Raw genomic sequence first — 12,201 nt, forward strand, 5'->3', positions numbered from 1 at the left:
AATTTAATATTCACGAGGCTTTAACAATAAGTATAATTAATATAGGCAGCCCCCCATTGGTACCTCCACAGTAATCGGGTCCCTTACCCTACGCATATTGTTGCATAAAATATTCAATTTCCGTGTGACCCCAGCTTCTTGCACTGTCAGAAATTTCCCCTAAAAATCCACGCCCAATTATAATGGCAGTCTGATTATAATGAGCGTCCAGATTGTTCGATGCAATTTTTTGAAATGCTCTTTATGCAAGCGCAAGATGAATTCGCGGAGCTATAAAAACGTGGAACACTTTCGAACGAACACTTTCGAACGCTCTTCTCTTTTCGTTTATGATTCTTACGAAAGTACTTCGTCAAGCTAGTTAAATCAGATTACAATGCAATACTCGCAAGTACCGAACGAAGTAAAAGTAAGCATGAAGTGTTGTTTCGGTGTTAAGTGAATGTCTCGTGTGAAGGGTTTCTCGAGATGCTCGAGCGATTAACAATTCATTTGTAGAAACGTTTCCATGGAGGGTGGCCGGAAACCATCTTGCTGCCATTTTGTTCTTTGCCTGTGCAAGAATTGCCTCCATTAATGAAACTGAAATAAACTAAAATTGAATACAATCGTACACGATATATTTAGACGAAAATGGTCCAAAAGAATCCACCGGAAGCGGCCATTTTGTGGTCGACTGTTCTGGAGTGTTCCTCGATTATTAATTACTAAGGGTTTTCATTTGCTCGGCAATCAATAATACACTTACATGAAAACAAGTAAAATAAACGAAAATGAAATACAATTAAATTCAGTGGTACTTTGACGAACATAACCTAACAAACTCTCGCCGGAAACCGTCGCGCAGCCATTCTATTCGTCGACCCTTAAATTACTAAGAGCTGCCGTTCGCTCGGTGGATAATAAAATTTTATTATTAAATTGCCATTAATAAAATTTTCCAGCGTTAACTCGCCTAAAATCAAACGGCAATTAAATCGAATAACTCTCGAACATCATGATACGAAAAGATCATCATGGCCAGAGTAAATGAACCTTTCGAACGGCAGTGTTGTTCGCGGCGAAGCGCCGGGGTAAATTTGATTATGTATAAAGAGATCCTTAGTCTAGTAATCAGTAAATTCAGGATCGTCGGATCGACGGTGGGGATCGCGTGTAAATCACGTTGTATCCCTTAATTACGGAGTTGTTACAGAGAGGCGGCGTCTGGAGATACTTTATTGCCCCGTAAAAGTTACAACGAGACATAACTATGCTTCAGGAAATTAAGGAAGCTTAAGCTAATACAAGTAATTAGCGTGGAGTGACGTGGCGAGATTTTCGTTCTACTAATCAGACCGATGCGAGAGATACATATTGCGACCGGGGCCGAAACTGCGCAGCGATCGCTCGTCTGTAAACTCATAAATAATTATCTCAATATTCGTGAAACGATCTACCAGACGAGCGGGCTAATTAATTAGAATAACGCCGCGGCGAATGAGTGACGGCGAGACGATAGGTTGCAACACCGGCTCCCGAATCTTCCTAAGCTGCTTGGTCACGAGCCTGTGAACGATTATGCGATTCTTTATGCTTCTCTCCTGATTTTCATAGCGATTATCCAACTGCAGATCTTTCGGCGTTCGCGTATGAATTGTTTCGCTCGAGACGGAAAAAGGGAGACATTTGTTTTGTCCATTCAAATGTTCCCTGCGCTGCAAAATATTTTTAACTACATAGAAACAAACTTAGTTACAATATGTACAATTTTATTCCTACATAAGACGACGCTTTTTGTTTCGAAATAAGAAAATCTTGTCTTATATCGAAAGGAAACTGTAGTGAAATGTGGGTCAGAAATGACTCAGACATAGGCCTAGAACTCGCAAGGAGTCTGAGGGTCAATAATGATTAAACAATACAAGAAAAATATGAATTTTGTCGATTAAAATATTCTTCTGAGTGGAAAAGAATTGTTAACATAATTTTTTGGTCAGAAGACGAATATTTGGTCAGAATAAAATGCATAACATGGATAAACAATTTTCGCAAACCGATAAGTGTCATAGAACAGTCTAGAAATAGCAACAACAAAAGGTAGTAATTAAAAATTAGAAGCGGGAAATGAAAGTTGATATCTTTATTGCTGGCGGGTGTAATTAATTGTCGAATAAATGCAGATATTTTTGGAAAAGGCTGTAGAGTATCTCTATCCTTTGTTTGTAAAATAAGATTGTTAATGATGGAATGTCTGGTTCATTTAAAATTAAATTGCGTGATGAATGGTCTCTTGAGCCGATGCTACCTACGCTATTTTATAATTTAATGCAATTATGTCCAGTTAATTAAGTTTGTTCGCTTAACAAGCGTATCATTATGTTCGTCAATCTACAAAGTGATTCGAAACTTTCAACAAATGGCCTAATCACTTTAGCAATGATTAATGACATTCCTCCGGTTTTAATAGCTTAATAAATCGATTTCGGAAGTGTTACTGCGATTCTGATCAACCCCCATGCACTATACTGCATGCCTAACTTCTTCTGAATTTCTTTATTGCATAAAAATCTGTATATTAGCCTTATAAATCATTTGAACAAGTATTTTTAATTTTAATATTGATGCAATTTTATAGGAAGTTGAATCTGAATTCTAATCTTGTTGAAATAAAATAAAGTGGAAGATTAAATAGACTGTAAAGGAAAAATTTGCAATATTTGCAATAATAAATAACTACAGACATAATTTGAAATATTTTTCGAGCTGGGTGCATCGACAGTATAGTAAGCGTCTCTATAGGCCTAGAATGCCTAACGACAAGAATGAAGTTTAAACATTCTAGTCTTTCTCTTGTTTTTTTTCTCGTGGATCGACCATCGATCATTTCTCGCGGCTGTTTTCATTGTAAACGGTTAAGAAGGCGGTCGTCTTTGATGCGAGCATGAAGCATCGGCAAGAAAACTATACCGATTTCATGGGAAATCGAGAGACCGACGAGGTGAAAATTACAGGGACGAAGAAACGATGCGATCAGTGCAAAGAAGTACGTTCCTATCGCATCCTTCATGTTCCTCCAATTAGGTTACATTCATTTTACATTCAGTTACATTTAGTGTACTCTGATTACAGTATCGTCATGAATTAAATATGGCTAGGCTTTTTTTTTGAAAAATTCCATTTCATTTCAATTCATCACTGTGCTCATTTGTGCTGTTAACCATTCCAGAAAAGTATTCATTTCAATAATTTAACCTGTGCGTTCGTTAAACAGTTTTCGAGCAAGTGTATGTCGAAAAATGTGGAATAAAAATATAAATATAAAATAATATTGGGAGGTGGCAATTCAAAAAAATAAGAAAAGGTTTGTTTACCTTGAGAATTGTTCGTGTAACATTGGCCTTAATAAGATGTGGAATAATACAAAATTGAAAGGAATGCAATTCAGTGAAAATTCTTACTTGATATTTCTTTCAAATATTTATAAAGTAGCAGCGCATAAAACATTCTCCAATTTGTTCTCCGTTCTGCTTTATTAACATTAATACACTAATTAAATCGTATGGGAAGGAATTAAATGTTTCGATAGCTTATTTCTTCTGCTACATTTTAAAAAATATTTACAAATTATAAATAGATAAACCAGACTCACACATGTTCAATGAAATTAATAGAAATGTTCGTACGCATTTCCACAATTGCTCCAAACATTTTTAACCCAATTAACATCTCGAGCCGAAAATATTGTGCTCGCTCGTTCTTCCCCAATTAATATTAATTTCTCCCCAATCGGACTCGGGTATCTCTATTTCAATTTAGACACTTCCGATACATCCGTACAACAATCGCGAACATTTTAACATGGTCGAACAGTAAAAATCCGAAATGTTATGCACTGTAGTTCCTCCGAGAACCGGGCCATTCAATCAACACCGATCTCATTAAAAATATAATTACATGCTTATGCCATTAGTGCACAATTTATCTTCATTTGCCAGGTGTCCGGACACTTATGGTCCGGTAGCGTACGGCCAGGAGAAACCCATAAGCTGCGTCCCGATCAGATTAGGTTTCTCGATCGCCGCGCAGCCAGCTATAAAAACTCTGCTAAAATCCCCCCCCCCTCTCCGGTTGCGGCGGCCATGCCGCTGTTTATTATTTCGTCGTAAAATCACCTCCGACGCCGGTCTAATTGCATAATTGATTATATAAAACCGTTTCGGAACTAGCGAGACCGTGTATGCGCTACACAACGAATCGTTACGTAAAAAATAGAAAAATATATAACAAGTAGGCGAACGCGTGCGCGCGCGCGCGTTGTTGTTCGGCTTTCGTTGTTCCCCGTTGCGTTGAAAAACGCCGTTGGCGGCCTCTCGCTTTAATTTCTCGCGGAACCGTGCGAAATTATCTAATATCCTGCATATTATAATGTCCGGCGAGATCCCGCGGGCCGATTCCGACGGAAAAACGAACGCTCACAACCGGGGAATACTGATTATAGTTTTTATTAATTATTCGAGGCGAGCCTCGTCTGGGATTCCCCGCGACGGCGCGTAGATCGTCGCACGAAACTCCTCCGCGTTGTTAGAGAGTTATACACGGCCTGATCAAATTACACCGTTAAACGATAAACCGCCTGATATGGGGACGATGATGGCCTCGATCTCCGCACTTCCGAATGATTTACAGTGGGACTGTCGCGCGTAAACTTGCCAGTCTTCAAGGTGTACGCGAGTTAGGCTCCTATTGTTAGAGCTAGATTATTATTAGAACCTTACCTGCACTGAATATCCTTTACTCGGCTTAACTTCACCTTGACGACCCAGAAATTGTTCACTTTTCACTACATAATCCTGCACAGCTTGACGAGAAAGTACTAAAAATCGAAGTATCAATGCGAGGAACTCACTGGTCCGGAAGTTACGCGTGTTTAAAGCGTCTTGTCCCATAACTTTTGAACCGGGGAGTTCCTCGCCCTGAAATTTCGATTTTTGGCACATTCTCGCCTAGATGTACAGGATTGTGCAGTGAGAAGTGAAAAATTTCTGGGTTGCCGAGCTGAAGTTTAACCAAGTTTTCTTCCACTACCATTTCTTAATATTTCTATGAATTTGTCTAGGCTTCTAATGTTTATGAGCTCGAAATGATCGGACGATTTTCAGGTGAAGATCAAGACGGAGGTTCTGGACGAGATCGAGAACTTCTCGATGGACGACGAGCTGCACCCGATCGAGATCGATGCGAAAAGGAAACGGAGGATCGAGGGGAGCAGGATAGGGGCCAGCTCGCGGAAAACGGAAACAGCTACGCCGGATGAATACGTCGACTTTGAGGAGTACGTCGCGGCCTTGACGCGCGGGAAACGTCTGCTCTGCAGCGTCTGTAGAATCGAGTTTCCGGACGAGGCAGGCTTCAGGACACACATGGTCGACCATAGTCACGGAAAACTCTTCCAGTGCGGCTTCTGTCGGAAACAGTTTTCACGGTGCGTGGGCCGGCACTGGCTTTTTCAGCATTCCACTAATTTATTTAACGAATAATTCCACTCTTGTATTCCAACAATTCCGTGTGTTTAAATCATACCAAACGTATGAAAGATCGTCGGAAGTATTAATTAGAAAATTAATTCGAGTATCAAGAGATTTGTATATTTAACAGCGTATGGTCTGATATAATTTATTTATAAATGCTTCTCGTTTCAAGGTTAACGAGCTTGAAGGACCACCTGCGGTTGCACGATGCGTTCAAGGCGTTCCCGTGCAGTCACTGCAGTTTTAGGTTTCAGGTGCACGCATATGTTTATTATAGTTGCTCGCTTGCTTTATTACAATTACTCCCACGTTTCATAGAAATTATATATCTATAATAAGGGATGATTTTTACTATTGAAAAACAGGAGAAACGTTGCAACAGTTGCGTATAAATTGCAGAGCAGGGACGAGCTGAAGGTACACAAAGCGGAGCTGCACTCGGAACGCAAGCAATTCGAATGCACCGTGTGCAAGAAGAAGCTGCTGCACCGGCAGTCCCTTCGCGATCACAAGTTAATGCACACGAACGTGAAGCCGTTCGAGTGTTCGATCTGCAAGAAAAGGTTCCTGCGGCTGAGCAGCCTGAGGGCTCACATGATCGTTCACACCGCCGATCTACCGTTCAAGTGCGATCTATGCCCCGCGAAGTTCAAACGATCCTCGGTCCTGAAGACCCACAAACTGACGCACACCGGCGAGAGAAGGTTCGAGTGCGACATCTGCAAGCGTCGTTTCCACCTGAAAGGCGCACTTAAGCATCATATCCTCTCGCATTACGGTGAGCCTCAATTTTTTTATCGTGCAAGTTCGACGCTGTTTCCACCGATGACGCGCTATTGCGTCTTTCGCGGTGACGAGAGTAAGGCTGGCTAGAATAAGTATTCTTTTGTTGGCGGGCTCAGTTTAACGGGCCGGTATTTCTTCAGAAGTATATGGTACATTCGTCGAAAGAGCTGGACCTTAAAACAAATGTTAAAAATACGTGGGAGATTAAAGAAAAAATTATTCTGTACTTTAGGGTGTTCCTAGGGGGGTTCTGAAGAACTGTATATTGTACGATTAATTTTTGAAAGACGCGGGGTTGGTTTCTCTAGACCGAAAAGTTATAAAATTCTGAAACTTATGTCTCCTGCCTGAGATGTTACATAAAAATTATTTTGAGTGTTACTTGTGCTTCCAGAAGTGCTATTTTGCTGCATGAAACAATGTTAGAAAGTCAGGTTTCCTCGAAACCAGAAGTCAATTTATCATTTCTCTTGGGAGGAAAATTTTTATAAAAATTCTGTAGTGTTCCGGAGTGATTCTGAAGAGTCGTGTTTAATTTATTAATGATAATAATTGCTCCATGAGGCTGTAATAAAATTTAAAGAGCCAGAGTCTCCGCAGACGTACAAGCTATGAAACGTTAATTGTATATTTTTTCTCTTGCCTGTGAATATTAAACAAAAATTATTTTCTGTGTTTGAGGAGTGATGCTGAAGAGTTCTGCTTAGTCTGATATCGCTGTGTTATCAATTCCATTGGAAAACAGGTTGCCACCTCGCCGAACCAATTCCGAAAGGTTGTCGCAGAAATCCAGGGTTAGGCTTGATAGGCAATTAGCAGGTCGGTGATGCGGTGAGAGGAGGGTCGAAACTGGTGTTTTAGCGCGAGATCGTTTCCCTCCGTCGCGGGTTCTGCTCTCCCATATAAATTCGAGCCGCTATTGAGACATAAAAATCATAGATAAGAGCTCCGCAGCCTCGGCTCGGCCTCTCGGCTCCACTCGCATCGCCGCGAGCCCGTTCTTCGGCTTCGCAGTCTCTATTAATTAGAGAATCAAGCATCGTGGTGTTACACGGCTGCCAATTAACCCCTTCGCGGAATTTGCGCCGCGCCGCGGCGGCTGAAAGCTACTTAAATGGCGATAATGCCTCACTCGCGAACAGAGAACACTGTAATGTATATTCTTAGGTTTGTTTATGGGCTACCGGAAGCTCCGTTCGTAAATCCAGCCTTCCAACGCTCGATCTTTACCAGATCCTTCGTTTCCTCCGAGCTGCGCTACCCGCGCCTCCATCCTTGACCTCGAATTAAGGCCTCCGGAGGCTGATGGAAAGCTGGACGAAGGCTTCGGTTGGTTAACGAGTCCCCCGTGGTAATTAGACCTCGTCATGCAAAGCCCAATTTCCATAGACTATCCGAGAAATATCAGAGTACAAGAGGAAACAAAGGAATACAAGAGTTCAGCGACTAGAAAATTGCTCTCGGGGAATCCTCGGTATCGTTAGCTCCACTGGTACACGTTTCTCAGCGCATATTTATTTTTATATTTCTTCGATATATATCCTGTTACGCAAACTTCTGTGGAACTGCACATCCTTATGTCTAGGCTAGCTCATTTTTATTTGTCTTGCGTTTTAGCTGATTTCTAGGATTCAAAATTCATTTCGAGATTACAGTATCAGTCAAGGTAAACATTTTATTTCATCCTACAACGCAGAGACATCTTACCAGCACCCGGACAGTGAATATTTATGCAGTGTACATCTTTAAATAAATTTTTATTGGCATGCAAACTGGTTACGCTTGGAAGAAGGAACTTGTCGATATTCAAATTATTATAACTTCGGAGAAAAAAATCGTACATCAATTTTTTAAAGTTCACTGTAAAGGGAGAGCTCGACTCTTTAATCCTAGAGACGATTGAGCCACGAAACAAATTTTCCGAGCCCATGAAAATGTTTGAATTTCAAAATTCGTGAAGTGAAAGGTATCTCTTCACTTTTCCACCCGATGCACGATGTAAAAGCATTTTTGAAAAAGATGAAAGTTCAGGGCTCCGAAAGCTAAGGCTTTGCGCTTTAAAATGAGCCAAGGTACATTGTTGTACGATTTTTCTTGACGAAGTTATTACAATTTGAATAGCGACAATTTTCTATCGAAATCTCAGCGATTCGATTTTGCACGCCAGCGAAGTTTACGATGGTTTGTGGTAGTTTATTGTTCTAAAATTGTTTATAATTTTCAGGAGTGAGGCCCTACAAGTGCGAGGACTGCGGCAAATGTTACAGGCGGTCCTGGGGCCTGAAGGTGCACAGGTATCGTCACACAGGTGTCAAGCGATTCGAGTGCGATTTCTGCAAATCGCGGTTCAGCGTGAAAACGAAACTGGCGAAGCACATTTACGGACACATAGGCGAGAAACCGTACAAATGCAACTGCTGCGGTCGTCAGTATGGCGAACGGTACCAGCTGAAATCGCATAAATGCATCGGTGCCGTTCAAAATTCATCGAAGATTAAAATCGAGCGACGTTTCGCCAACTTGAGCTCGCAGATTGTATTTTTTCGACCAAAGTCTGCGACGTCTGGGCCAAAACATTTCCATCCCATCGTCGGTACCTGAATCGTGTGCCTTTTAATAGCAAACACAATTTAAAAGAACAAAAAAAAAATGGAAAAGACACATTTAAAATGCAATTTAGATAGAGCCAGAAAAGATATTTTAAGAAAAGTAAGTTTTAGCTAAGAAGGTATTTTTATTTCAAGAGTCCGAAGAATAATACTAAACATTTTAAGTTTGTATAGTCAGAGAACATTTCTTAACAATGGTGGTTAATTCAGTAAGGAATCTGTATCATATAGACTGATCGAATAAAATGCACTTCGTGAGTATCGTTTTAAATAACATATTAAAGCATAATATTCTCAAAGTGGTAAGCAAGGTTTCAAATAAAATACATTCAAACAACACAATTCACTAAAACAGTGTAATTATTACAATCTGAGTCAGTTTAAAATAATTTAAGAGTATCCACACTTTGTCCCCAACTTATTAAAATTAATTAAGGATGTGTACGTCTAATTTGGCTCCAGCTTCTCTTGCCAAGCAACGCAGACAATTCTTTCTGCACAAATATCCTCGGTCTACTATTCCCAAAGTAAAATAAAATATAAAATTGTTACAGACGAAATATTATAGATTATAGTGCAATCTCACTGATCCAGCATCCGTCGAAACGAGAATGAACCGGCCAGACGATTCGCTGCCGGTAGATCACGTTTGCCAGTAATGGCGGCTCTATTCGAAATGGTAGACTTTTCCCGGCCTTATCCGTGTTTGCATGTCGGTGGAGCTTTAATAAGAACTCGGCCTTAATAAGTACCCAGCCGCGGAACAAAAGCCCGATTAATTCCAGCCTGGTCCGACTCGATTCGGATCGGCCTCCGGTGCGGCCTAGCTTAGGTTCGTCATCAGAGTTCCTCACATAATCATAGTGGTTGTCCGCGTATCGCTGGGACGTGATCCGAGCTTGATTACCGAACAGTCCGGACGACTTCTTCAACCCTTAAGAACTGTACACGCTGGCACCTAACTGCCACGAGTCTTGATATTCCGAGACCATAACTGCTCGACACAAGAATGAGTATTTGCATCCTCGGTTAAACGCAACTAAATTTTATTTTCCAGATCTGATACTGTTTTGCGAACGTTATTAATATTTGAGGTTTGTAGAATCTCAGGAATTAAATAACTAAATAGATCGATAGAATTTTATTAACAGAATCTCCTGAGATTACTAAAGAAAAAAGGAAATTTTAATTTAAATTTTAATGTTTTTTCTTTTAGTGCCAGTTCTGTTAATTTATACTGCAGTAGGGGCCAGTGGATTTTTACGCCTACTCAACGAAAATGTTGTGAACAGTTACTGTGAATTTCGCGTACGGATATGACGATTATGGAGTCGATGGCCAATATTCGGGCCCGATGGGAATTTCGGCGGGGACGCACGGTGAATTCGTGAATAGAGAAAAACATGGTCGAGTGGCGAAGATGCGTGTGTCGGCACGGTCAAAGGGAGGGCCGCGAATCACAGATGCAATCAGATAAAGGGAGGTTCTTCTCGGATTACCGTACGCGGGCCCCCGCTGCGTCCACGCACCTTAAAGTACCATTCTCACGTGCGGCGACACAACCGGGGCCCACGTGCTCGAGATACAGTTGAGAGGCCGACCGTCGGCCGGCGACCGGTTCGCGTATTATCAAAAGCAAATTATATAATGTACCCTTGAAAAGAATTCCAGGCGGACAGGTATCCGGACAGGTTTAACGGGAAAAAGGCCCCCCGACGAAAATGGCGCGCTGCTTATGGTTCAATTAAATCGAGATGAAGAGATTAATGCCCGCTACGTGTTTTGGCAACGTGACCCTCTATGAAAGTTCATTGTCTTATCTGCAGTAAAATCGTTACACTAAAAATTCGACGAAACTAATGCGCCGTACGACAATATTTGCACCGAATTTATAAAATGATTATAACAAATTGCTTGGAGAAATTATCAGCAAGTTGTGTGAAAATTCAAAGAATTGCTTTAAAGAGGAGCGTTGAAACGAAAATTGGCCAAAATGGCCAAGTAGGCGTCGTATAAAATATCTGAATGCACCGATACAGTATTTCTGCAATATTATTTGGGCTGAAAAAAAATGAAGAAAACGGCACCAGAAGGGACCATCGAATCAAAATTGGCCTAAACCGAACGGTATCGGGCGTCGCACCGATTTTTCCACTGGAAACGCTCACTGTAAAAATTCCGCGTGTTTGTAGGTCGTCTTTATTTTCCTCGCGAACGAAACAAACAATCCGAATCACGCGAGCACGTTACGGTACCATTTCCGCGTGAGCGTCGCGTCTAACGCGTTCGTCCATTATGCAGCCATAATCAGTAGCGTCTGACAAGTCACTCGACATTATGAAACCCGTAGGGGAGGAGAGGAGCAGTGTCGGCAGGTGGATAATTAGGCAAACAGCCCAGGCAAACGCGGATTAGCAGCGCGAGTGTAGCCGGCGCGACTGGCAATTAGGAATCCGGTCGCTCTCGGCGAAATAGTATCGGCGCCGGTATCTAAGAGTCAGCCGATTAGCATAGACCGGCGAATAGAGCAACCGTTGTGGGTGGGGAGTAATTAAACCAGCCGCGATCCTTATCGGCATAATTAGGAGTTGGCGTGACGCTGCATAAGATCCCGGGTAACGCCGCCGCTGGCCGGACTGTCGGATCGTAGATCCCCGCGATCGGGACATAATTAGGCGAGAATTATGACTGCGGTGAAATCCTGTGCGGTCGTGTATTCAAATCGCGCGCCACGCGAAATTAAATCGATATTCGATTTGTTGCAGGCCCTATTTTTCTTATCGATCTTTCCTTTAATTTTTCTTTTCTAACATTTAACTCTACTACAGCATATTTATCGATAGATTTACAGTCTATAGAATAGAATAGAAGGTCTATAGAATGTGGAATAAAATAAAATTTGGAAAAGCTCGATGTAATTAATTACAGAAATATTTTAATGGAACAGTTTGGAGTTCGTTTAGAACACAGCGAGTGAACAAGTATAAAAACGAATTTTCGGCAGCGTTTCGCAAGGAACATTGGCGAGGCTCGGCCAGGCCGGGTTGGTCTGCAAAAGGAAGAGCGAGCCGAGGAATATTAAATAACGACGATGTCGATTAGTATTGACAACGGCGATTAAAGAGGCCGAATTGCCAGTCGGTAATGACCGAGCAGCCCCTCGCGAGCAGTGAGCACTGTAATTTCATTGATAATATTTAAATACGGGCTTTTGATAGCTGTCTACCCTTGGCTGGCATTAGCGCGGGCCCTGAAGGATCCCACCGTCCCCCTTCCACCTGGCTCACTCCGCCCCT

The 12,201-nt window shown here is 41.7% G+C and overlaps 1 protein-coding gene across 1 annotated transcript; it reads left to right on the forward strand.

Moving 5' to 3' along the window:
• Positions 1-2,923: 2,923 nt before the first annotated feature.
• Positions 2,924-9,109, forward strand: LOC143360516 (uncharacterized). Its single transcript, XM_076799448.1, has 5 exons — positions 2,924-3,025; positions 5,142-5,464; positions 5,683-5,764; positions 5,910-6,288; positions 8,521-9,109. Exons 1-5 carry the CDS (start codon positions 2,924-2,926, stop codon positions 8,895-8,897), a joined length of 1,263 nt encoding a protein of 420 aa, XP_076655563.1. The 3' UTR covers positions 8,898-9,109.
• Positions 9,110-12,201: the final 3,092 nt, after the last annotated feature.

The sequence above is a fragment of the Halictus rubicundus genome, chromosome 13, assembly GCF_050948215.1.
Source record: "Halictus rubicundus isolate RS-2024b chromosome 13, iyHalRubi1_principal, whole genome shotgun sequence".
NCBI lineage: Eukaryota > Metazoa > Arthropoda > Insecta > Hymenoptera > Halictidae > Halictus > Halictus rubicundus.

Bases quoted from the DNA above. Each gene is read 5' to 3' on its own strand.
- LOC143360516 (XM_076799448.1), top strand. From the start codon at position 2,924: ATGAAGCATCGGCAAGAAAACTATACCGATTTCATGGGAAATCGAGAG. The intron at 5,465-5,682 runs GTGCGTGGGCCG...TCTCGTTTCAAG, and splicing joins TGTCGGAAACAGTTTTCACG to GTTAACGAGCTTGAAGGACC. The intron at 6,289-8,520 runs GTGAGCCTCAAT...TATAATTTTCAG, and splicing joins TCATATCCTCTCGCATTACG to GAGTGAGGCCCTACAAGTGC.